The sequence below is a fragment of the Mesoplodon bidens genome (genome assembly GCF_964165515.1).
Source record: "Mesoplodon bidens genome assembly, chromosome: 5".
In the NCBI taxonomy this organism is placed as follows: domain Eukaryota; kingdom Metazoa; phylum Chordata; class Mammalia; order Artiodactyla; family Ziphiidae; genus Mesoplodon; species Mesoplodon bidens.
In genome coordinates this window covers 56,502,145-56,526,969 of record NC_138161.1, presented here as the reverse complement: position 1 = coordinate 56,526,969, position 24,825 = coordinate 56,502,145, and the positions used below count along the sequence as shown (strand labels likewise).

The 24,825-nt window shown below is 39.0% G+C and overlaps 1 protein-coding gene across 1 annotated transcript in view; it reads left to right on the top strand.

The window, feature by feature from the left end:
• MORC1 (MORC family CW-type zinc finger 1) overlaps positions 1-24,825 on the top strand; it is a gene marked incomplete at both ends in the record, with an annotated part of 188,250 nt that overhangs the window by 134,374 nt on the left and 29,051 nt on the right. The window contains 2 exons of the mRNA XM_081235628.1: positions 465-569; positions 22,840-22,909. Coding sequence (XP_081091754.1) covers positions 465-569; positions 22,840-22,909 — 175 coding nt within the window. The remainder of the gene's footprint in view (positions 1-464; positions 570-22,839; positions 22,910-24,825) is intronic.

Below are 24,825 nucleotides of genomic sequence, written 5' to 3'. Positions count from 1 at the left end.
AAATAAATTTATTTTAAAAAATAATAAAAGAAAGCCATCATAGATACTTTGAAATGAATATATATCTTATTTCCCCCAGAGACATCGGCATAAATTTTAAGAACAATGTATATATCCATATGAGACATTATATATTCAGTATATAGACAGTAATTCATGCAGATTCTTTGCAAAATACTATAAGCCCTTTGATTCACCATTGAGCACCATAATCTACACCACACATTTCATACTTAACTTGCATTATAATATTATTTTGTTGTTGTTTTCTATTATTTAGCCTTCACATGTGCATATCTAAGTCATACTTCTTGAAGGCAAAGATCAAAAAATGAGTTTCCTCTGTTTATCCTACAGAAGTCAGCAGTTACTAGAGGCTGAAAAAGGAAAGAGCGAAGGTGGTTTAATGTGTACCATTGATTGTTGCTAACCCTTGTATATTTTTTGTTAATACCTTGCTCTAGGCCTCTTCCTGGGAAATGAAGAGGAAGCAGAGACAAAACCCTGTGCAGGAATGTGAGGCTCTGATTGAAACTGAAACCAGCAACAGCAACTTGGATATAATCCAGGTGAGATAAACTTTACTGACTAAATGACACCTTGAAATTTATTCACATCCATAAAGATGAGAGGAATCCAACAAGCATTGCTCATTAGTGCCTCAAGTAACTGAAATGTTTAATTGAATAACCTAGTTTTTAGGTGAAGAAACAAGACTCAGAAAGTTTGTTGCTTGCCCAAAGCTACAGAAACTAGTAAAAATACAACTGGGACTTATACCTCCTGACCACTAGTCCATAATGCTTTTCATTTTAGTTATCAGGGTGAGAAAGTTTTAATTTTATGTTAATGTGTATGTGTGTGTATATATAAAACTGAAAGTTCATCTCAAAACCTGCATGCCCAAATCCAAAGCATCTGAACCTTTCTGTAATTCACAGTGTGGATGCTCACCAGAAAATATAATTGTAATCTGACTTAAGTTAGGCCACTGCCATAAGTCCTGCTAAGAGAAGTCTTTCCAAGAAATATGGACATACTTTCCATTTACTTCTGTAGATTGTGTATCCCTGATTCTAACTTGGTAGTCAGTTTCAAAGACCTACATATCTGGACTACCATACCCTAGACCCCAGCAGAGTTGCCTTCCCTCATTGAACCAAGTGTAAAAGCCCTTAGCGTATAGGAAGAATCGACTCAAGGAATATGAGGAACACTTCATCTGTGAAGCCATGTTAAAGACACTGTCCATTATGTTATAGAGAGCCCTTTGTGTTATAATAAGAAGGTTCATTTGAATGTTTAAATTTAATATCAGGAAAAAATCAATTTCATATTTTCTTTTATCGGAATATGAATTTTATTACTCACTGTATTTCTCTTTAAACCTCAGTTGCCAAGAAGCTTATAACTGAATTTCAATTGAAATAAGAATAACTATAGTTGCCATGATGTTTGCTATTTTCTGACACAATAATATAAGTGAGAGTATTTAGAAAAAGGCCTGTGTCATTATACATGTCTTTAGGTAAATTACCTCAAAATGCTATTTAGGATTGTGGATTAAGTTTCAATTATAAATGAGCCAATGAGGAGCATAATGTCTTCTGACTTTAGCCTAATTTATGTGCTCTTCAACAAAACAATATTGTCACAAGGTACATGATATAACAATAATGGAGGTTTTATTTTTAAAAGTTTTCATTATGGAACATTTCAGACATAGCACAGTCAACCTGAATGTGCCCATTTCCCAGCTCCAGCAATTATCAACTCATGGCTGGTCTTGTTTCATCTGTATCCTCCCCCTCCCTTGCCACCCTCATTACTCCCAACCATTATATCATTTCATCCATCATTATAATTGTTTTAAGAAGGTATCTGAAGGGATGTTGAAAAGCTCTAGGAGTGATTTGTGAATGAGAATTTATTGACAGTTAATCCAGAATGTGAAGAAAGTGAGCACCAACATGTTTTCAAAAGGAAAAGGGTCAAACTTTAACCAGAGGCCAGAAAAGAAGACTACAACTCGTGTTGTCAATAACTCAACCTCTTTACCTCTTTGAAGCCAAAGTGATATAACTGTACCTGTGAATATTACTAGTCATGACCTGCTTTGCAGAATCGTCAAAGTCTTTGTGTGTTTTTCATGTAGCCATTGCTTTGTCACCTCCCTAAGCTTTGCATGCAGCTTTTAGCAAGTGCTTTTTCACAAATTAGGTATGACATTTATATTAAAATTTTTGCTGTCTTTTTATGTAATATTTCTCAAGTTCTTATGTTACTTGTGTGAATGTGTGTGGCATGATTTATTTGTGTTCTGTGATCCTGACAGGAAGTCTGTTTTCAAATTCATGGGATCTAATTAATTTGGATAAATACTGTACATTATCCAGTAATGCCCATTAATTTTTCTGTTTGGCTGCGGTTGCAGCAGTTCAAGTAGGAAATAATTGCTTCTGAATGCTTGTCTGCCTGGACTTCTTAAACTCAGAAATTAATAAAAGATTGTTCTTAACCCCTGGGCTCCTCCACAGTTATCGTCTAACTGTGGTGCTTGTGTTGTGTATGTGTGTGTGCATGTGCTTTAATTCTGACCCTGCACCTGTCAAATTTAAAGAAGGAGGATATGCAGGGCTGCAAGAGGTTATCACGTAAGGAAGAGCAATTGGCTACCCACCACCTGCTGCAATTAGGTGGTTTTTATTATTTTGGTGAATTTACTGCAGCCCAGGATCTTATTTTCAGATGTAATAGGCTCCAAAATATATGTTCAGCTCCACAAAGAAAGGCCGTCTCACAGGAATGACTTCACATTATCCAAACTCCCAAGACTGTTGTATTATATCATAACAGCAGTTTAATCATTTAAAAGATAAATCCAGCCTCAGTCCACTTGGAAGATACATTCTGACTTTCATCGTGTATTCTTTCCCTTTATACCAGTCTGCATGGGTTGGCCAGTTACAGTCTGATGGTGCTGGTGAGCTATGTGCCTGAATATTTAAAGGGCTTCCAGCTAAGATAGCCTGCTGTGTCCATCTCCCTACATGGGATGACAGGGTTGATGTTACCAACTGCAACTGTGACATTAAAAGGGCACTGGCCCAGCACCCTCATCCTGTGCCTCCCTGTGCTCTTCTGAGAGTGTTTTCTCACATTATATGGAGAACATCTCTCTTCCGGTCAGCACGTTCTTTCTATTGTGTATTGTTAATGTCTGTCAGTCTGCCTTTGGAAAGGATTTTTTTTCATATTAGGGCATTTCATTTCCCTCTCTCTTCCAAGTTTCAGGCACATGTCACTCTGGCTCTTGTACCAAAGGTGTGCAATTTCAAGTGAAATGATAAGAGTATTGATTACTTTTCAGATTTATATTGAATCTGACCACTCCTGATTATTTCATCTATACTGTCGTATAATCTCCAAGATCACCTCATCTGCTGTGGCTCAGGGTTATAACAGTTTGATCTGTTTTCCTAACTTCTTCCTCCTCCTACTCCCTTAATCCTTTTTTTTGGGGGGGGGTGTCAGATTTTATTACAGTAATAAAATTGAATTTTTATTATAATTGGGCTTCTCTTCAAAAATCAGTTAGGGTTTTACTTTATTTTTATTTTTTTAACATCTTTATTGGAGTATAATTGCTTTACAATGCTGTGTTAGTTTCTGCTGTATAACAAAGTGAATCAGCTATACATATACATATATCCCCATATCTCCTCCCTCTTGCGTCTCCCTCCCTCCCACCCTCCCTATCACACCCCTCTGGGTGGTTACAAAGCACCGAGCTGATCTCCCTGTGCTATGTGACTGCTTCCCACTAGCTAGCTATTTTACATTCGAAAAATACTACAACTAACTCAATAACTACAAGTAACTCAACTTCGTTTCTTTTTATGGCTGAGTAATATTCCATTGTATATATGTGTCGCATCTTCTTCATCCATTCATCTGTCGATGGACACTTAGGTTGCTTCCATGTCCTGGCTATTGTAAATAGAGCTGCAGTGAACATTGTGGTACATGACTCTTTTTGTTTTGTTTTGTTTTTGTTTTTTTTAACATCTTTATTGGAGTATAATTGCTTTACAATGGTGTGTTAGTTTCTGCTTTATAACAAAGTGAACCAACTATACATATACACATATCCCCATATCTCTTCCATCATGCGTCTCCTTCCCTTGCACCCTCCCTATCCCACCCCTCTAGGTGGTCAGAAAGCACCAAGCTGATCTCCCTGTGCTATGTGGCTGCTTCCCACTAGCTATCGATTTTACATTTGGTAGTGTGTATATATCCATGCCACTCTCTCACTTTGTCCCACCTTACCCTTCCCCCTCCCCATGTCCTCAAGTCCATTCTCTAGTAGGTCTGTGTCTTTATTCCTGTCCTACCCCTAGGTTCTTCATAACCTTTTTTTTTTTTTAGATTCCATATATGCATGTTAGCATACAGTATTTGTTTTTCTCTTTCTGACTTCCTTCACCCTGTATGACAGTCTTTAGGTCCATCCACCTCACTACAAATAACTCAATTTCATTTTATATGGCTGAGTAATATTCCATTGTATATATGTGCCACATCTTCTTTATCCATTCATCTGTTGAGGGTCACTTAGGTTGCTTCCATTTCCTGGCTACTGTAAATAGAGCTGCAGTGAACATTTTGGTACATGACTCTCTTTGAATTATGGTTTTCTCAGGGTATATGCCCAGTAGTGGGATTGCTGGGTCGTATGGTAGTTCTATTTGTAGTTTCTAAGGAACCTCCATACTATTCTCCATAGTGGCTGTATCGATTTACATTCCCACCAACAGTGCAAGAGGGTTCCCTTTTCTCCACACCCTCTCTAGCATTTACTGTTTGTAGATTTTTTGATGATGGCCATTCTGACTGGTGTGAGGTGATACCTCATTGTAGTTTTGATTTGCATTTCTCTAATGATTAATGATGTTGAGCATCCTTTCATGTGTTTGTTGGTAGTCTGTATATCTTCTTTGGAGAAACGTCTATTTAGGTCTTCTGCCCATTTTTGGATTGGGTTGTTTGTTTTTTTGATGTTGAACTTCATGAGCTGCTTGTATGTTTTGGAGATAAATCCCTTGTCAGTTGCTTCACTTGCAAATATTTTCTCCCATTCTGAGAGTTGTCTTTTGGTCTTGTTTATGGTTTCCTTTGATGTGCAAAAGCTTTTAAGTTTCATTAGGTCCCATTTGTTTATTTTTGTTTTTATTTCCATTTTTCTAGGAGGTGGGTCAGAAAGGATCTTGCTGTGATTTATGTCATAGAGTGTTCTGCCTATGTTTTCCTCTAAGAGTTTTATAGTGTCTGGCCTTACATCTAGGCCTTTAATCCATTTTGAGTTTATTTTTGTGTATGGTGTTAGGGAGTGTTCTAATTTCATTCTTTTACATGTAGCTGTCCTGTTTTCCCAGCATCACTTATTGAAGAGGCTGTCTTTTCTCCATTGTATATTTTTGCCTTCTTTATCAAAGATAAGGTTACCATATGTGTGTGGGTTTACCTCTGGGCTTTCTATCCTGTTCCATTGATCTGTATTTCTGTTTTTGTGCCAGTACCATACTGTCTTGATTACTGTAGCTTTGTAGTATAGTCGGAAGTCTGGGAGCCTGATTCCTCCAGCTCCATTTTTCTGTCTCAAGATTGCTTTGGCTATTCACGGTCTTCTGTGTCTCCATACAAATTGTGAAATTTTTTGTTCTACTTCTGTGAAAAATGCCATTAGTAGTTTGATAGTGATTGCATTGAATCTGTAGATTGCTTTGGGTAGTATAGTCATTTTCACAATGTTCATTCTTCCAGTCCAAGAACGTAGTATATCTCCCCTTAATCCTTGATTGAATGCTTTTTAATATTCCTTTTTCTCCAAGGCCTACCATCTCTGGAGGCTATTTAAAAAAACAACAACAACATATTCTTTAGTCTTCTTCTTTCTCAGTGAGATAATCCTTATATTTGAGTCAGTTTTAATGTTTGCATCTTGTGTGTATCAAATTTCACATGCTCCCTAATCCTTCATGTGGTGTTGGATTTCGTTTTCTTCATCTCCAGTTGCTTCTTTTTTTTTTTAACATCTTTATTGGAGTGTAATTGCTTTACAATGGTGTGTTAGTTTCTGCTTTATAACAAAGTGAATCTGTTATATATATACATATGTTCCCATATCTCTTCCCTCTTGCATCTCCCTCCCTCCCACCCTCCCTATTCCACCCCTCTATGTGGTCACAAACCACCTAGCTGATCTCCCTGTGCTATGTGGCTGCTTCCCACTAGCTATCTATTTTACATTTGGTAGTGTATATATGTCCAAGCCACTCTCTCACTTTGTCACAGCTTACCTTTCCCCCTCCCCATATCCTCAAGTCCATGCTCTAGTAGGTCTGTGTCTTTATTCCCGTCTTACCCCTAGGTACTTCAAAACCTTTTCTTTTTTTTCTTAGATTCCATATATATGTGTTAGCATACGGTATTTGTTTTTCTCTTTCTGACTTCCTTCACTCTGTATGACAGACTCTAGGTCCATCCACCTCACTACAAATAGCTCAATTTCGTTTCTTTTTTTTTTTTTTTTTTTTGCGGTACGCGGGCCTCTCAATGTTGTGGCCTCTCCCGTTACGGAGCACAGGCTCCGGACACGCAGGCTCAACGGCCATGGCTCACGGGCCCAGCCGCTCTGCGGCACGTGGGATCCCCCCGGACCGGGACACGAACCCGCATCCCCTGCATCGGCAGGCGGACTACCAACCACTGCGCCACCAGGGAAGCCCCAATTTCGTTTCTTTTTATGGCTGAGTAATATTCCATTGTATATATGTGCCACATCTTCTTTATCCATTCATCCGATGATGGACACCTAGGTTGTTTCCATCTCCGGGCTATTGTAAATAGAGCTGCAGTGAACATTTTGGTACATGACTCTTCTTGAATTATGTTTTTCTCAGGGTATATGCCCAGTAGTGGGATTGCTGGGTCGTATGGTAGTTCTATTTGTAGTTTCTAAGGAACCTCCATAATATTCTCCATAGTGGCTGTATCGATTTACATTCCCACCAACAGTGCAAGAGGGTTCCCTTTTCTCCACACTCTCTCTAGCATTTACTGTTTGTAGATTTTTTGATGATGGCCATTCTGACTGGTGTGAGGTGATACCTCATTGTAGTTTTGATTTGCATTTCTCTAATGATTAATGATGTTGAGCATCCTTTCATGTGTTTGTTGGCAGTCTGTATATCTTCTTTGGAGAAACGTCTATTTAGGTCTTCTGCCCATTTTTGGATTGGGTTGTTTGTTTTTTTGTTATTGAGCTTCATGAGCTGCTTGTAAATTTTGGAGATTAATCCTTTGTCAGTTGCTTCATTTGCAAATATTTTCTCCCATTCTGAGGGTTGTCTTTTGGTCTTGTTCTCGGTTTCCTTTGCTGTCCAAAAGCTTTTAAGTTTCATTAGTTCCCATTTGTTTATCTTTCTTTTTATTTCCATTTCTCTAGGAGGTGGGTCAGAAAGGATCTTGCTGTGATTTATGTCATAGAGTGTTCTGCCTATGTTTTCCTCTAAGAGTTTTATAGTGTCTGGCCTTACATTTTAGGTCTTTAATCCATTTTGAGTTTATTTTTGTGTATGGTTTTAGGGAGTGTTCTAATTCCATACTTTTACATGTACCTGTCCAGTTGTCCCAGCACTACTTATTGAAGAGGCTGTCTTTTCTCCACTGTATATTCTTGCCACCTTTAACAAACATAAGGTGACCATATGTGCATGGCTTTATCTCTGGGCTTTCTATCCTGTTCCATTGATCTATATTTCTGTTTTGGTGCCAGTTCCATACTGTCTTGATTACTGTAGCTTTGTAGTATAGTCTGAAGTCTGGGAGCCTGATTCCTCCGGCTCCATTTTCGTTCTCAAGATTGCTTTGGCTATTCGGGGTCTTACGTGTATCCATACAAATTGTGAAATTTTTTGTTCCAATTCTGTGAAAAATACCAGTGGTAGTTTGATAGGGATTGCATTGAATCTGTAGGTTGCTTTGGGTAGTAGAGTCGTTTTCACAGTGTTGATTCTTCCAATCCAAGAACATGGTATATCTCTCCATCTATTTGTATCATCTTTAATTTCTTTCATCAGTATCTTATAATTTTCTGCATACAGGTCTTTTGTCTCCTTAGGTAGGTTTATTCCTAGATATTTTATTCTTTCTGTTGCAGTGGTAAATGGGAGTGTTTTCTTGATTTAAATTTCAGATTTTTCATCATTAGTGCATAGGAATGCCAGAGATTTCTGTGCATTAATTTTGTATCCTGCTACTTTACCAAATTCATTGATTAGCTGTAATTGTTTTCTGGTAGCATCTTTAGGATTCTGTATGTATAGTATCATGTCATCTGCAAACAGTGACAGCTTTACTTCTTCTTTTCTGATTTGGATTCCTTTTCTTCTCAGATTGCTATGGCTAAAACTTCCAAAACTATGTTGAATAAGGGTAGTGAGAGTGGGCAACATTGTCTTGTTCCTGATCTTAGTAGAAATGGTTTCAGTTTTTCACCATTGAGGACGATGTTGGCTGTGGGTTTTTGATATATGGCCTTTATTATGTTGAGGAAAGTTCCCTCTATGCCTACTTTCTGCAGGGTTTTTATCATAAATGGGTGTTGAATTTTGTCGAAAGCTTTCTCTGCATCTATTGAAATGATCATATGGTTTTTCTCCTTCCATTTGTTAATATGGTGTATCACGTTGATTGATTTGCGTATATTGAAGAATCCTTGCATTCCTGGAATAAACCCCACTTGATCATGGTGTATGATCCTTTTAATGTGCTGTTGGATTCTGTTTGCTAGTATTTTGTTGAGGATTTTTGCATCTACGTTCATTAGTGATATTGGCCTGTAGTTTTCTTTCTTTGTGACATCCTTGTCTGGTTTTGGTATCAGGGTGATGGTGGCCTTGTAGAATGAGTTTGGGAGTGTTCCTCCCTCTGCTATATTTTGGAAGAGTTTGAGAAGGATAGGTGTTAGCTCTTCTCTAAATGTTTGATAGAATTAGCCTGTGAAGCCATCTGGTTGTGAGCTTTTGTTTGTTGGAAGATTTTTAATCACGGTTTCAATTTCAGTACTTGTGATTGGTCTGTTCATATTTTCTATTTCTTCCTCATTCAGTCTCGGCTGATTGTGCATTTCTAAGAATTTGTCCATTTCTTCCAGGTTGTCCATTTTATTGGCTTAGAGTTGCCTGTAGTAATCTCTCATGATCTTTTGTATTTCTGCAGTGTCAGTTGTTACTTTTTCTTTTTCATTTCTAATTCTGTTGATTTGAGTCTTCTCCCTTTTTTTCTTGATGTGTCTGGCTAATGGTTTATCAATTTTGTTTATCTTCTCAAAGAACCAGCTTTTAGTTTTATTGATCTTTGCTACTGTTTCCTTCATTTGTTTTTCATTTATTTTTGATCTGATTTTTATGATTTCTTTCCTTCTGCTAACTTCGGAGGTTTTTTGTTCTTCTTTCTCTAATTGCTTTTGGTGCAAGGTTAGGTTGTTTATTCGAGATGTTTCCTCTTTCTTAAGGTCGGATTGTTTTGCTATAAACTTCCCTCTTAGAACTGCTTTTGCTGCATCCCATAGGTTTTGGGTCATCGTGTCTCCATTGTCATTTGTTTCTAGGTATTTTTTAATTTCCTCTTTGATTTCTTCAGTGATCACTTCGTTATTAAATAGTGTATTGTTTAGCCTCCATGTGTTTGTAATTTTTACAGATCTTTTCCTTCAGTTGATATCTAGTCTCATAGTGTTTTGGTCGGAAAAGATACTTGATGCAATTTCAATTTTCTTAAATTTACCAAGGCTTGATTTGTGACCCAAGATATGATCTATCCTGGAGAATGTTCCATGAGCACTTGAGAAAAATGTGTATTCTGTTGTTTTTGGATGGAATGTCCTATAAATATCAATTAAGTCCATCTTGTTTAATGTATCATTTAAAGCTTGCATTTCCTTATTTATTTTCATTTTGGATGATCTGTCCATTGGTGAAAGTGGGGTGTTAAAGTTCCCTACTATGAATGTGTTACTGTCGATTTCCCCTTTTATGGCTGTTAGCATTTGCCTTATGTATTGAGGTGCTCCTATGTTGGGTGCATATATATATATATATATATATATATATTATATCTTCTTCTTGGATTGATCCCTTGATCATTATGTAATGTCCTTCTTTGTTTCTTGTAATAGTCTTTATTGTAAAGTCTATTTTGTCTGATATGAGAATTGCTACTCCAGCTTTCTTTTGATTTCCATTTGCATGGAATATCTTTTTCCATGTCCTCACTTTCATTCTGTATGTGTCCCGAGGTCTGAAGTGAGTCTCTTGTAGACAGCCTATATACGGGTCTTGTTTTTGTATCCATTCAGCCTGTCTGTGTCTTTTGGTGGGAGCATTTAATCCATTTACATTTAAGGTAATTATCGATATGTATGTTCCTATTCCCATTTTCTTAATTGTTTTGGGTTCGTTATTGTAGGTCTTTTCCTTCTCTTGTGTTTCTTGCCTAGAGAAGTTCCTTTACCATTGGTTGTAAAGCTGGTTTGGTGGTGCTGAACTCTCTCAGCTTTTGCTTGTCTGTAAAGATTTTAATTTCTCCATCAAATCTGAATGAGATCCTTGCTGGGTAGCGTAATCTTGGTTGTAGGTTTTTCTCCTTCATTACTTTAAATATGTTCTGCACTCCCTTCTGGCTTGCAGAGTTTCTGCTGAAAGATCAGTTGTTAACCTTATGGGGATTCCCTTTTGTGTTATTTGTTGTTTTTCCCTTGCTGCTTTTAATATGATTTCTTTGTATTTAGTTTTTGATAGTTTGATTAATATGTGTCTTGGTGTGTTTCTCCTTGGATTTATCCTGTATGGGACTCTCTGTGCTCCTGGACTTGATTAACTATTTCCTTTCCCATATTAGGGAAGTTTTCAATTATAATCTCTTCCAATATTTTCTCAGTCCCTTTCTTTTTCTCTTCTTCTTCTGGCACCCCTGTAATTCGAATGTTGGTGCGGTTAATGTTGTCCGAGAGGTCTCTGAGACTGTCCTCAGTTATTTTCATTCTTTTTTCTTTCTTCTCCTCTGCAGTAGTTATTTCCACTATTTTATCTTCCAGGTCACTTATCCATTTTTTTGCCTCAGTTATTCTGCTATTGATCCCTTTAGAGTATTTTAAGTTTCATTTATTGTGTTGTTCCTCAAGGGCTTGTTTCCTCTTTAGTTCTTCTTGGTCCTTGGTAAATGTTTCTTGCATTTTCTCTCTTCTATTTCCAAGATTTTGGATCATCTTTACTATCATTATTCTGAATTCTTTTTCAGGTAGACTGCCTATTTCCTCTTCATTTGTTAGGTCTGGTGGGTTTTTACCTTGCTCCTCATCTGCTGTGTGTTTTTCTGTGTTCTCATTTTGCTTATCTTACTGTGTTTGGGGTCTCCTTTTCGCAGGCTGCAGGTTCGTAGTTCCCGTTGTTTTTGGTGTCTGTCCGCAGTGGCTAAGGTTGGTTCAGTGTGTTGTGTAGGCTTCCTGGTGGAGGGGAGTAGTGCCTGTGTTCTGGTGGATGAGGCTGGATCTTGTCTTTCTGGTGGGTAGGTTCACATCTGGTGGTGTGTTTTGGGGTGTCTGTGGCCTTATTATGATTTTAGGCAGCCTCTCTGCTAATGGATGGGGCTGTGTTCCTGTCTTGCTAGTTGTTTGGCATAGGGTGTCCAGCACTGTAGCTTGCTGGTCGTTGAGTGAAGCTGGGTCTTGGTGTTGAGATGGCTATGTCTGGGAGATTTTCGCCGTTTGATGTTACATGTATCTGGGAGGTCTCTTGTGGACCAGTGTCCTGAAGTTGCCTCTCCCACCTCATTGGCATGGCCCTGACGCCTGGCTGGAGCACCAAGAGCCTGTCCTTCTAGTGTTGGAGGGTCTCCTGCAGAGGCGAGGTGTGGCTGTGTGTCACCGTGAGGACCCTGGCAGCAGAATTTCTGGGAAGTACTCCTTGGCGTGAGCCCTCCCAGAGTCTCTCCAGTTGCTTCTGATCACACAGTTTGTGGGTGTCACTTCTGTGGCATTTTTTTTCTTTTCAATATTAATTTGTGCTTGGCCTTTCAGCCAGGGTAGGCCATTCATTTTCAAAGTCCATGCAGTGAGAGTGCTCTTGGTAAGAGCTTGCTTGCATATGTCGTTTGTGGCTGTGGCAGTTTCCAGCTGGGATTCATTTAAAACTCCAGACATTTTTTTAGAGATTAAAAAACTGTCATGAAAATAATGAGGAGGTTTTTTTTAAGGACCTCTTAATCCTCTTCAGAATGCCCTAGATAGCTGCTTGATCGGACCTTTGGAGCCATTATGTGTGGAGCCATCAGTCTGCACTGCAGCAGACTTCTTTCATTATTTTACACAATCTTGTTAGCACAGCTACCATTCCGTCCCCCATTTCAGGGCAACTAGTGTGATCCCAATTTATTATCTCAGCTCCTGCAAAATTGTATTTTTCTGAAATTCTACTCTGCGTGTGCGTGCATGTGTGTTTTAGTGGAGTTTGCCTTTCCTTTTTCAATGTGGCTGCGATGAAATTCAGCTGCTATTCTTCACATGTATCATCTCATCTAATCCTTTTAATAACCTGAGGGGTACATTCTCTTTTCATCCCCGTTTTACAGAGGAAGAAAATAAACTCGCTCAGGATCACAGTCAGGAACTGGTCACCTTAAACCCTAGCTGTTCAACCTCAGCTCCCACTTTCTTAACCACTCCTCATTATGACTTCTCCCTTTATTGCCCATCTGCATGGGCTGACCCCCACATCAGTTCAGCCCATTGCACACAGGTGGGTTGGAGTGCACAAATACACTTTTCTCAGGGGTGAGGATTTGAATATTTTGGCTTAGACAGGTTTCCAAAGTTTCATAGATGGGCATTCTCCAGCCAAGAGTCTTGAATTCGTTTAAAAAACAATCAAGCCATCATCCACTCCTTGCCCAGATTAAGCTAACTTCCCATTAGCCCATTTCTGACCTTATTCACCCCAAATCTGACCTTCACAGTAATGTTCTTTTGTGCTCAGTATCTGACTCTTTTCTTTCCAGTCAACCTAGAATCACATAGGAACCATCAAGATCATCATCTCAGGGATGATTCCTGGAAAGGAGAGTCTTCTCCTTGCCCAAGATTATGAGTCTAGTAATATGGCTGCGGTCATAACCATAGCACCAACCCCTCCCATGAGCTGGTGTCTCCTGACCCTTGGCCTCCAGAAAATACTATTATTTCCCATCTTCCATCTCAAAACACATGCCCTGCCCTCTCTTTTAATGAATACTGGATGTTCTGAACTGTTTCTGTCTCAAGCATTTACAAACCCGTGTGTAAAGTTCAAATATGTCCCAGTTAACCCCAGATGGGGAGGAAGTAGAAATTCTTTTCTGCACCCCTTACAGATGTCAGGGGAATCAACATCTGAGTGAAGCTTGCTACAGCTCTGCTTTACTGGAGCAATGCCCTGTGGTACTGTTGTAATTAAGGGTTTGTCTAAGTTCAATTAAAAACTCCTTGTGCACTGCTATGTGATAAATTGGCACTTCAACTTTACTCCAGGCAAAAATTTGATGTATGAGCTCCATAGCACCCCAGTGCCCCTCAGAGTAATGCAGTATGATCAGCTGTCACTGTACCATGCTTAATAGAAGCAATAAAAATAAAAATGAAGCAATGGGACTAGGTTCCCAAGCATCTTGTCAAAGAGGTAAGCAGTCTCAAGTTATGTCACCAGTTGAGATGTAAGAAATGACTATACAGAATAGACATCCTGGAGGATCTATTCTGAAAGGTGACTGGGAAAATTAGGTTGCCAAACCACAGCAGATGGTCAGGCAAGCAGATGATCAATTGGGAGAATGCTTCAAAATGCAGGAACACCAGGGGAATAAAATTACCAATGCCAACAGTAAGTTAGAGAAATTGAGCAGGAAAAATATTCTGAGACGTAAGTCAGACCAATGAAAGTACTAACTTTTTCTTACACATGGGCATGCTTTTGTTCAACTTGGTGGAGCATGTACTCCAAGTTGACATTATGCAGATTTTCTGACTCTCATATGAAGCAACATTTACCTTTTTCCTATACTAGTATTTGTTGTTTTTCCATATTTTATAATAATCTTCTTTCAGTTTCTGCTCTGAATATCAGTTGCTAAGGCAGTGAAAGAATATCTATGGGTGTGGTTATTTTAAGTCAGGTTGGACCTGCCTGTTTAATAACCAGGAACCATACTACCTTTTTGGTTGGACTGGCTTTGGCCCTTTTGTCCTCTGTGGTCATTTAGGTCTTTTTTGCCTTGCACCTGGCCTCAGGAGAAGACTGGCAGATGGATTCATTTCATTTTCCCAATCTGAAGACATTTAAAAAATGCAATGGCCAGATCACCACTGACAGATGTATTTTAAGAGTTTGGCAATGGAGTCTCTGGCGTTTACTCTGAAAGGTGTAACCTCCAGCATCTAGTCCAGAGTGTGATACTTTCTGGGGCTGAAGAAAGATTGATGAATAAAGGAATGAATGGATGGAACCATCTTCCTGTTTTGGCATGAGCTAATAACCCTTTACCAACTACATCTGGTTAGCTCTTTAGGGCATCTTTCAAAAGAAGCTGATGCCAGCTCAGGAAAGGCATCAACCCACTCTGAATCCCTGGGGTCATTGATGGGGCCTCTGTGGTATGTTACAAAGCTGAGGAATGTCTGGAAGAGCTAATGAGTTTCCAGTGTCTAGGTTTATGTTCTGTGGTAGCCAAAAACAAACACCCCAAACCGCCAAACAAACAGACAAACAAAAAACAACAGTAAGTACCCTGTTTTGGTATCAGTACTATATAACAATGAAAGTGAAAAGGTGACTCAGTAACCCAAAAGAGGTGAAGAAAGAAGAAAAGCAAATAACCTGCATAGTCAGTACCTAAATCAGCTGCATCCACCCTAAATACGCAAATTTTTCTGACTCCTAACAGAAATTTTTTTTTAAATGGGAAACTGCATTGATATTGCAATAACATGATTTCTGATGATTAAAGTTGCCTTAATTTCAAAAGCAAGACATTTATTAGTCAATTTTCCTGGTTGATGATGTTACCATTGCCTCTATATGAACCTGTATCGTCCTGTGATTGTTGCTAACAGTATCAGAACTTTCACAGACAGAGCAGCCCCCTTATGAGATATAAACTAGAGCTGCCCCAAGGGCTTTGGAGGAAGAATTGTCTATACTCATCCTCCATAGCATCATCCATCAACTCACCAACAGACTTACAGATACAAAGACAATATGTGATACATCCCCTGACTTAAAGGAAAATCTCCTGGGCAATTTATAATGAATCTAAATATTCAAGTGCTAGTGTGTGAACTATCAGCAACCATGCACCAATTCAAGACACATTTACTGAACAGTACTATGTTAGAGATTTTGAAGGACACCAAAAAAAAAAAATGATCTCTTCTCTAAAGGAGCAGAAAAATTGGAAGACAATTCTACAAAACCATGAGTTAGCATTATTTTATGGTAAGGAGACAGGCTCTGAACTCTGACAGATTGACCCAGGTTCACATTCAGACCTGCATGCCACATGTCAGTTGTATCAACTTATGGTCTTCTGTTTTCTTTTCTATAGAAGGGGAATAATAATATTACCGACTCTCAAGGTTATTATGAGAATTAATGGGATGATTTGTGACAGAATGAAAATAATTCCTTGTGTTACAAGAAACATTTTTTTTAAGATTTTTTTTGATGTGAATCATTTTTTTAAAGTCTTTATTGAATTTGTTACCACATTGCTTCTGTTTTATGTTTTGGTTTTTTGGCCATGAGGCATGTGGGATCTTAGCTCCCTGACCAGGGATTTAGCCTACAGCCCCTGCATTGGAAGGTGAAGTCTTAACCACTGGACCCATGAGGGAAGTCCCCAGAAAAAACATTTTTAAAACACACCTTTGTAATTCCAAAGAAGGAAAATTCAGCTTTGGGTAGGCTAGGAGATGGGAGTAAAGAATGAAAATTGAGAGAGTGGCATTGCTTTGTGGAAGAAAAGGTAGAGCTAGAGAGTGACCCTGTGTTTGTGGGAAGGGGTGGGAGGAAGGAGAAAGGATGTAATCACACAAGCAGAAAAACACTGGTGCTGCAGCATTGGAGAGTCTGGAGGGGAAGGTTTGTAGAGAGAGATGAGTAGGCTAACAATTGACGAAGTAAAGTAGACCTGCTTCGTGGTGATTTTAAGCTGATTTTTGCCTTGTGTAACTATTTCCTACATTTCTCAACACAATTTTCAGTAAAATCTGTATATTTATTAATGCTTTGTACAGTTGGATTTCTTTTTGGGAGGTGGACCCAAGTGTTGAATTCTGTTTTGAAGTGTCATGGCAAGAATCAAGGCTACTACAGGATCCCAGTCTTATTTGGATCCCGTAGATATGAGGCTTGGCTATTAAAAATAATTAAAACTCTTTGTAATTTACTGTTAATACTTTTTCAGAGAAAGGAAGAAATCAGTATGTGCGAGAGTAAATAAAATAGACATTTTGGAAAGAGTATGACTTATACTTGTCTTAAAAAGTGGGAAAGACATAAGAAAAGGAGGAAAGAATGTATTTCAGGTGGAGAGAACTATGTGGGCAAAGGTATGGAGGCAGAAGTCTACCTAGTGGTTACAGGGAATTCTGAAGAGAACTTTTTGGTTATTATAGAGAATGTTTATTATTATCTCCAGATATCTTAGAATCACATTGAAAAGAGTTTTAAATACCAGAAAAGGGTTTGTACTTGAGGGAGAAAGTAGTCAGGACCTGTAGGCAAGTTTTGAGAAGGAACATTTAATCATGGAGATTTTTGTCTAAAGAATTAATTCTTTGTGTTATGAAAATGTTGTGATAATGAAGCAGTACTGGAAAGAAGAGAAACTAAAGACCAAAAAATCAAGTAGGGTGCTGCTGCCTGGAGATTGTAGTACAAGAAGACAAGGAAAAGTGAAACATGTTGAAGAAAAATAGCACAACTTGGGAAGGCATATGGTAGACTAAACAGTGACAGCAGTTTTGAGGTGGCACAATCTGGAATGAAAATGTTATTACAAATAGAAAGAGGACTGGACCAGAGGAATCTAAGCGGGCAAAGGTGAGACCGAGGATTTGAAGTTCAGCAAGATATTCAAGGGTAAGTGTCCTGAAGTCAGTTGGAAATAACTGGGGCACAGATGAGAAGTTAGGGTGGATGATGCTGGGAAGCCATTGTTTGCATAAGGGTGATAATTTAACCCCCTGAAATTTTCTTTGAGGGAACATTTTCTTTGAGGGAAAAATAATAATTACCCAGGAAGAGTTGGGACACAGAAGGTTATCAAAATCAAGAGAGGAAAGAATTCCAAGGGACTTCTTTCTGCTTCCCCATCTCAGTAAATAATACCATCACTCACAGTGGCTCAGGCCAACACCTGAATTTCCCTCCTTTCGCACCCTGCACTCAACCCATCAGCCAATCTTGCTGAATCAACCTTCAAACACATATTCTGTTCTACCCCCTCCACAGCTACCCACCTGGCCAATTCACTAACATTTCTTACCAGGATTCTAGCAGTAGCCCTATAAATGATTCCACTGCTTCTTTTGGCCTCCACAGTCTAAAAATCTGAGTATCCCATCCAAAATATAAGTCAGATTATGCTATTCTCCTACTTAGAACCCTCCACTGGCTTCTTTTTTTAATTTTAATTGAAGTATAATTGAGTTACAATGTTGTATTAATTTCTTTGGTACAGCAAAGTGACTCAGTTATACATATATACATATATTCTTCGTTTTAAAATTTATTTGTTTAATTTATTTATTTTTAGCTGTGTTGGGTCTTCGTTGCTGTGTGCAGGCTTTCTCTAGTCGTGGCAAGTGGAGGCTACTCTTTTTTGCGGTACACAGGCTCTAGGCACGTGGGCTTCAGTAGTTGTGGCTCACAGACTCAGTAGTTGTGGCTCATGGGCTCTAGAGTGCAGGTTCAGTAGTTGTAGCACATGGCCTTAGTTGCTCCACGGCATGTGGGACCTTCCTGAACCAGGACTCAAACCTGTGTCCCCTGCATTGGCAGGCAGATTCTTAACCACTGCACCACCAGGGAAGCCCCCCATATATTCTTTTTCATATTCTTTTCCATTATGGTTTGTCACGGGGTATTGAATATAGTCCTCTGTGCTATACAATAGGATCTTGTTGTTTATCCATCCTGTATATACTAGTTTGCATCTACTGATCCCCAATTCCCTTTCCTTCCCTCTCCTCCCCCTTGGCAACCACAAGTCTGTTCTGTATGTCTGTTAGTCTGTTTTTGTTTCATAGATATGTTGATTTTTATCATACTTTAGATCCCACATATAAGTGATATCATATGGTATTTTTCTCTTTCTGACTTACTTCACTTAGTATGATAATCTCTAGGTCCATCCATGTTGCTGCAAATGGCATTATTTTATTCTTTTTGATGACTGAGTAGTATTCCATTGTATATATGTACCACATCTTCTTTATCCACTCCTCTGTCGATGGACATTTAGGTTGTTTCCATGTCTTGGCTGTTGTGAATAGTGCTGCTATGAACACAGGGGTGCATGTATCTTTTTGAATAATAGTTTCGTCTGGATATATGCCCAGGAGTGGGATTCATGGAGCATATGGCAACTCTATTTTTAGTGTTTTGAGAAACCTCCATACTGTTCTCCATAGTGGCTGTGACAATTTACATTCCCACCAACAGTGTAAGAGGTGAACCCTCCAATGGCTTCTGCTCACACTTAGAATGAAATATAGTGCCCTGCAAGGCCCTACATGACCTGGCCTGACTTCCTTGCTGTCCTCACTGCCTATAATTCATTCCTTCTCTCACTGCACTCTAGTCACCCTCACCTTCCTTGGCCTCCAACACCCTAAGCTTATTTTTCCTTCACAGCCTCTTCCTTTGTTGTTCATAATGCCTGGACTCCACTACTCCCTACCACCAGCAACACACGTGGATTTTCTTGACTAGCGGTTCAACTTTCTTTTATTCTGTGAGTATATGGAGCATCAGTTACTGTCCTAGACATTGGGGATACAGCAGGAAAAAATTAGGCACTCCTCCCTGTCTTCATGGTGCTTCCATTCTAGCGGGGAAATCAGACAATAGACAAAATAAGGAAAATATGTTGCATGGTAGACAATCATAAGTGCTAAGGAGAGAAATAGAGCAGAGGAAGGGGACAGGAAGTGTCAGTGTGGGTGTGGTGAGAGTGAGAGCAATTTTATATAGAGGGGACAAGCAAGGGCCCAACTGAGGGGAGATGCTTGAGGAAAGACTAGAAAAAAGTTGAGGGGAATAAACAAATCAACAGCAACTCAAAGACCTGGAGAAAGGAGGGTGTGGAAGATTACAGTGACCCCAGAGAGGCAGTTGGGTAACCCAGGTCATTCTCCTTCTCTTACCTGTGATGTTTTTCTTCAAAGAATTTACATGATTACATATCCATCTTTTTATTTATTTAATATCTTTCTCCCTCACTAGAAAATAAGTTCCATAGTCTTGATCATAACAGTGTCTGACTCCAACTGGGAACTCAGTTTTACTGAATAAATTAATGAACAAAAGGGAGGCGCCTAGAACATAATGTTAACCATGGAAGAGTGAAAACAGGAAGGGCCTTTGAACTTGGCAGGAGGGCAAGAACTGGTAGCCTTTATGGGTCCTTGATAAAATGTTTGGGGTCTGTGTGGAGGGGCAAAGAAGCAGAAGGAAAGAAGCCAGACAAAGTGATCTCAACCAGTTCTTAAGCTCCTTAATGTGGGTTGAATGAGAAAAGTGTTACACAGTTGACTATGGTATGCTCTTTTTCCTCTCGCTAACTTATTTATGATTTATTTATCCTCTTAAATAGATACTTCACAGAATTGAGCATGTGGTATTATGCTGATCCTTTGCATGCCTTGGAGAGTTCACAAATCCCACTCTACTCATTGTTAACATAATTTTAATTAAGGTATCTAAACCCCTTGTTAAGACTTAACTGTAATCTCATTTACTGTGTGGGAAGTATTATCTATTTCATGACCGAAGTACAATCTTAGGAAAACGATATCCTCAAACTGCAGAGTATGAGACACAGTTAAGCCTAAGTGGCTGGAGAGCATTTCTATAATGAAATGAAGTAATATATGTGAAGGAGCTTCACAAGTATCAAAATACACAAATAGTGTCATTGAAAAGACAACTGCATGTTTTCTTGTCTCAACTTGAAAAAATCCAGACCTTCAAAGCTGCAAGTACATTGTAAAAAAAAGACGGCATCCTATGAACTCAGATATTTACACAGTGTCATTTAAAAGGAAATGCTGTAGGCTGTGAATTGTTTATCCAAAATATTTTAAACATTACTATGCCAAAGAATAAAGGAAATAAAAGAAAGGAAAAGAAAAGAAGGAAATCTCTCCTGCAATAGAGACGGTAAAGCTTCGTGTAAGTAACACTTTTGGGGTGAGGGGAACATATCTGACCCTCATGGAAACAGCCCTCACATGGCAGAGCTCAAAGCAGAGAACCAAACAATAAAATGCAAAAATAATTTCAAGAGGCTGTGTTAATAATACCGCCACCAGGAGTTCCCTGCTGGGAGTGCTGTCATTTTTGTTAAGCTTGGATACTTTTATCTTGTCTGCTTTCCATCATAAGGAGAAGTTACCAAAGAAAATGAACACATCCTGAGCAGGATCATCATAGATTATTACAAAGTGGTTATTACTAAAGGCGTTAAGTAGTTCTTCTCATGAGCTTATCTTGTGGTTGCTGTTAACTGTGGTAGGAAATAGTCTATGCTGCTTATAAACTGGTCAAAAAATATTCATTTCAAAGGAGAGACACAAAGTATGGAGCTTTTCCTTACATATCAACACATCAGGAGAAAACTTTAGATTTTATGTTACATCAGAAATAAATAAGATACCATTTTAAAGTCATTTTGCAAAATGAACTTTAAAAATATATGCATTTCTGTCCTGCGACTTGAGGACGCAGGGAGGAGGAGGTAAGCTGGGATGAAGCGAGAGATTGGCATGGACATATATACACTACCAAATGTAAAATAGGTAGCTAGTGGGAAGCAGCTGCATCACACAGGGAGATCAGCTTGGTGCCTTGTGACCACCTAGAGGGGTGGGATAGGAAGGGTGGGAGGGAAACACAAGAGGAAGAGGATATGGGGATATATGTATACATATAGCTGATTCACATTGTTATACAGCAGAAACTAACACAACATTGTAAAGCAATTATACTCCAATAAAGATGTTAAAAATATATATATATATATGCATTTTATTTACTTACTGGGACATGAATTTATTTACAGTATAAGAATAAAAATATTTTGAAATGGACCAAAGTAGCTTAGAATCAGTTTTATTTGTTTCCCCCTACCTACAAGGCTTGCTTTCTCTTAATTTGGATAAAATAGAAAATGACGGTGATGGACGGCCTCACAGTTCTTTCGTTGCTAGGTTACATGTGTGTCCATTTAACCTGCTTCCTGACAGAGCACAGTTTCCAGAATGCCATGTAAAATGTATGCCTTTGTTTCCTGGGAGGGGAGAAAGGGAGGGTTGATAGCCTCCCCATCCCACGTTTGTTTAGCAGTTTAGAGGGGGCAATGAAAGGCGAAGGATACACACAATGGGTAAGCTCCAGAAAACTGACAGCTCTACACCTCACACCAGGTGATGGAGTCAGGAGCCCAGTGTGTCTCAGCAGTGTTCAGGGGTCTTCAGATCAAGGAGCAGACAGAGCTTTTGCTTTACCCTGTCTTCTTCAGATTCCTTTTTTTTACTGCCTTTGCCCCACCTTCTCAGATACTTAAAAATACGTGAAAGGAGCTTCCGGATCTGTTTTCCTGGGTGGCATAAACAAACTCCATCTCTCTCTCTCTCTCTCTCTCTCTCTCTCTCTCTGTGTGTGTGTCTCTGATCTAAAGAAGTGCATTCCCAAAATGTAAGTTTCTTTTGCTTGAGCCTTGTAAAATAGGCTGACAGGGTTCCCAAGGCGATGGGGGACCTGGCTTCTGATTGCCATATTCCACCCCACAACCTCTCCGAAACCCCCTTGTCCCACATCCTGAACACCACACACACACACACATCCCCTCACTGTAGGTACCACCAACCCTCCTGGCCCCTACGTTCAACACATTAAGGCTCTGCAACTCATTTTAAGCAGATTTCCTGAGATTCTGTCAAAAGACAAGGTGTCCCTTCCCTCAACTTCCCAGGTGTGCTCCCCAGCCCCATCCCCATGTTCTTCCTCATCAGGCCCCGACCTCCTCAAAGTTCTCATCGCGCTGATGTTGAGCTCATTCTCTGTGTCTGCTCTGCAGCAGCAGGGGTGTGACAGTCCTTCTCAAAGCAGCAGAGGCTCCACTCCTGGTGATCAAACACTTGACCCATGTGTGAGAGTCACTGTTACATCCATATAAGATATGGATTTTTAAAAAATATCTATGCAAATATTGGTAGAAATGTAAAAATCCCACTAAAGAAATGATAGACATGACAGTTATAATGCAACCATCCTTGAGCTGCACGCCAGTATAATTTTTGACAACCCGTATGATTGTCTCCCTTCATAACATGTCCCTAAACTATCCTGGCAACTTTATGGTCTCTCTCTGATATGGGCATTGATGTTCAAGGTCATTTTTGCACCTTACTATACGTCCTTTTTTTTTTGTACAGCTTTAAATACAGAGCTTGTTTTTCAGGTTTTAGATAAAAGTGACACTGATGTTTCACTGCAACAAGAAGAAATGGAAGTTTCTCTTATGGAAAAAGGTAAAAAAAGAATTCAGTTTACATATATTAGCTGTAATGTCTTGAGTCTTTTTCAGTATGACTTATGCGACATATCTTATGTAGGATATAGATCAGAAGTTTGGTAGCAGTTCGGATTTAAAAAAATTAAATCTGTTGTTCCAATAGTGGGAGGAGAGGTGGGTAGAGAGTGAGCTGCCAACCTCACACATTTTGGAGGGGCAGGGGGACACTTCCTGCCTGAGCGCACTTCCCCCAGTACCACCTCACTGCCTGAAATTCCAACAGTGGACGTATGTCACCCCCTCATTGAATTCTACTTAGAAATTTGCTGACGATTGATAGCAGGTCTATAATTTTCAGAAACTATTTTTGAAAATTACGATGACATTCCTCTGTTTTCAGTCATTTTAGTTCTTTCCCTATTTTGCATGATTCCTCTGAGATCACTAAGAATAGTTCAACAAACGCATTTATTAGTTCCTTCATGTCCATGGGATGTAATTTGTCTTAGGTGAGAGACTTGAGCTTCTTTTAAGCATAAAGTTGCCATCTGATAATATTCAATCTAAAGACAATTTCCCTGCATAGAGAAGCTGGAAACAAGCTAGACTCAGAAAATTTTATTTTCTTAGTGTCCATTCATTATTATTAGTAGAATTCTTTTATTATGTGTTACATTATTATTATACCATTGTCTCCTTTATTGTAAAATTATACCATTGGACCTAAGCAGCAGGACCATTATTTTCATTGTCATCTTCTTATTCTGAAATAAGATTTAAAGCCTTTCTTAGTCTCCTAAACAGGTCTCAGTTCATTTTGACTCCATAATTTCCAGTTGTTTTTGTGTTGATCCGTGCCATCATTTCGTGTTCACTCTTGGTTGTAAGCTCTCCCTTCTTTTATCCTTCGTTGCTTAGGTAACCTAATCAGTCATTCATTCACATCTTTATATTTGAACCCATTAGTGAGGTCCATAAGGAATCACACTTTTTCTTTTTCATCATAACTAGGATAACTAGCTATTCCACAATCAAGATTTCTTTTGTAAGGGTCTCTTAATTTTAAAGCCAGTCTTTTATAGACGTTTCAAACTGTTAACATGCCTTCAAGTATGTGCCTGTTGGATTTCCAAATTGTAATGAAAAAACTGTTAATACAATTTTGATCCTAAAATTAATATTTAATTTCAAATACTCATCCTGGATTTGGAAGGAACAAATTGTGAAATATTTTCAAATGACTGTAATTATGAATTAGTTGGCTAATGGGTTAAGAAATTTTACTTTGCATGCAGATCATGAGCAAAACCAACTGTGCCTGCAGTGTGCTTGGAAAACCTCTCTGTCTATTCTCTTTTATGTTTCCTTAGAGGAGTCAGGCAGGTCCTCAGCCATTTACTCACCATCCAAAACTTTCCTTGTTGCTCTCCTGTTCCCCTTGGCCTTCAGTGGCCCTAAACTTACTGGCAAGGGTTTACTTGGTGGAACAAGATCACAGTTCTCACAAAGAATTCTAGAGACAGCTGGAAGAAGAACACATTGACTTATTTCTTACACTCTCCCCAAGACACTCTTGAAACCAATCCGAGGGGATCAAAGCATTTCTGCTTTTCTATGGACTGTAAACAAATCACTAACCTCTCTGAACCTCGGATTCTGAAGTTCCCTGAGTGAGAAGATTAACTCGATGACTGTAGGTCTCTTTCTGCTTTAAAGTTCTGGTCTCTCCTAGAGGCACATTTCTGATTGGAATCTGTCAGGATGTCTTTGAACCTGAACTCAAATGGAAGAGAGTAAGACACTGGGGGAAGACAAGTGGTTGTCTCGGCAGAGGCTTCTGAGAGGAGGGACACTGAACATTTCCCATTAGTCATCCCGTGCACAACAATAGCAGAAAATAAGCATTATTAAAAAGAAATTACAGGGCTTCCC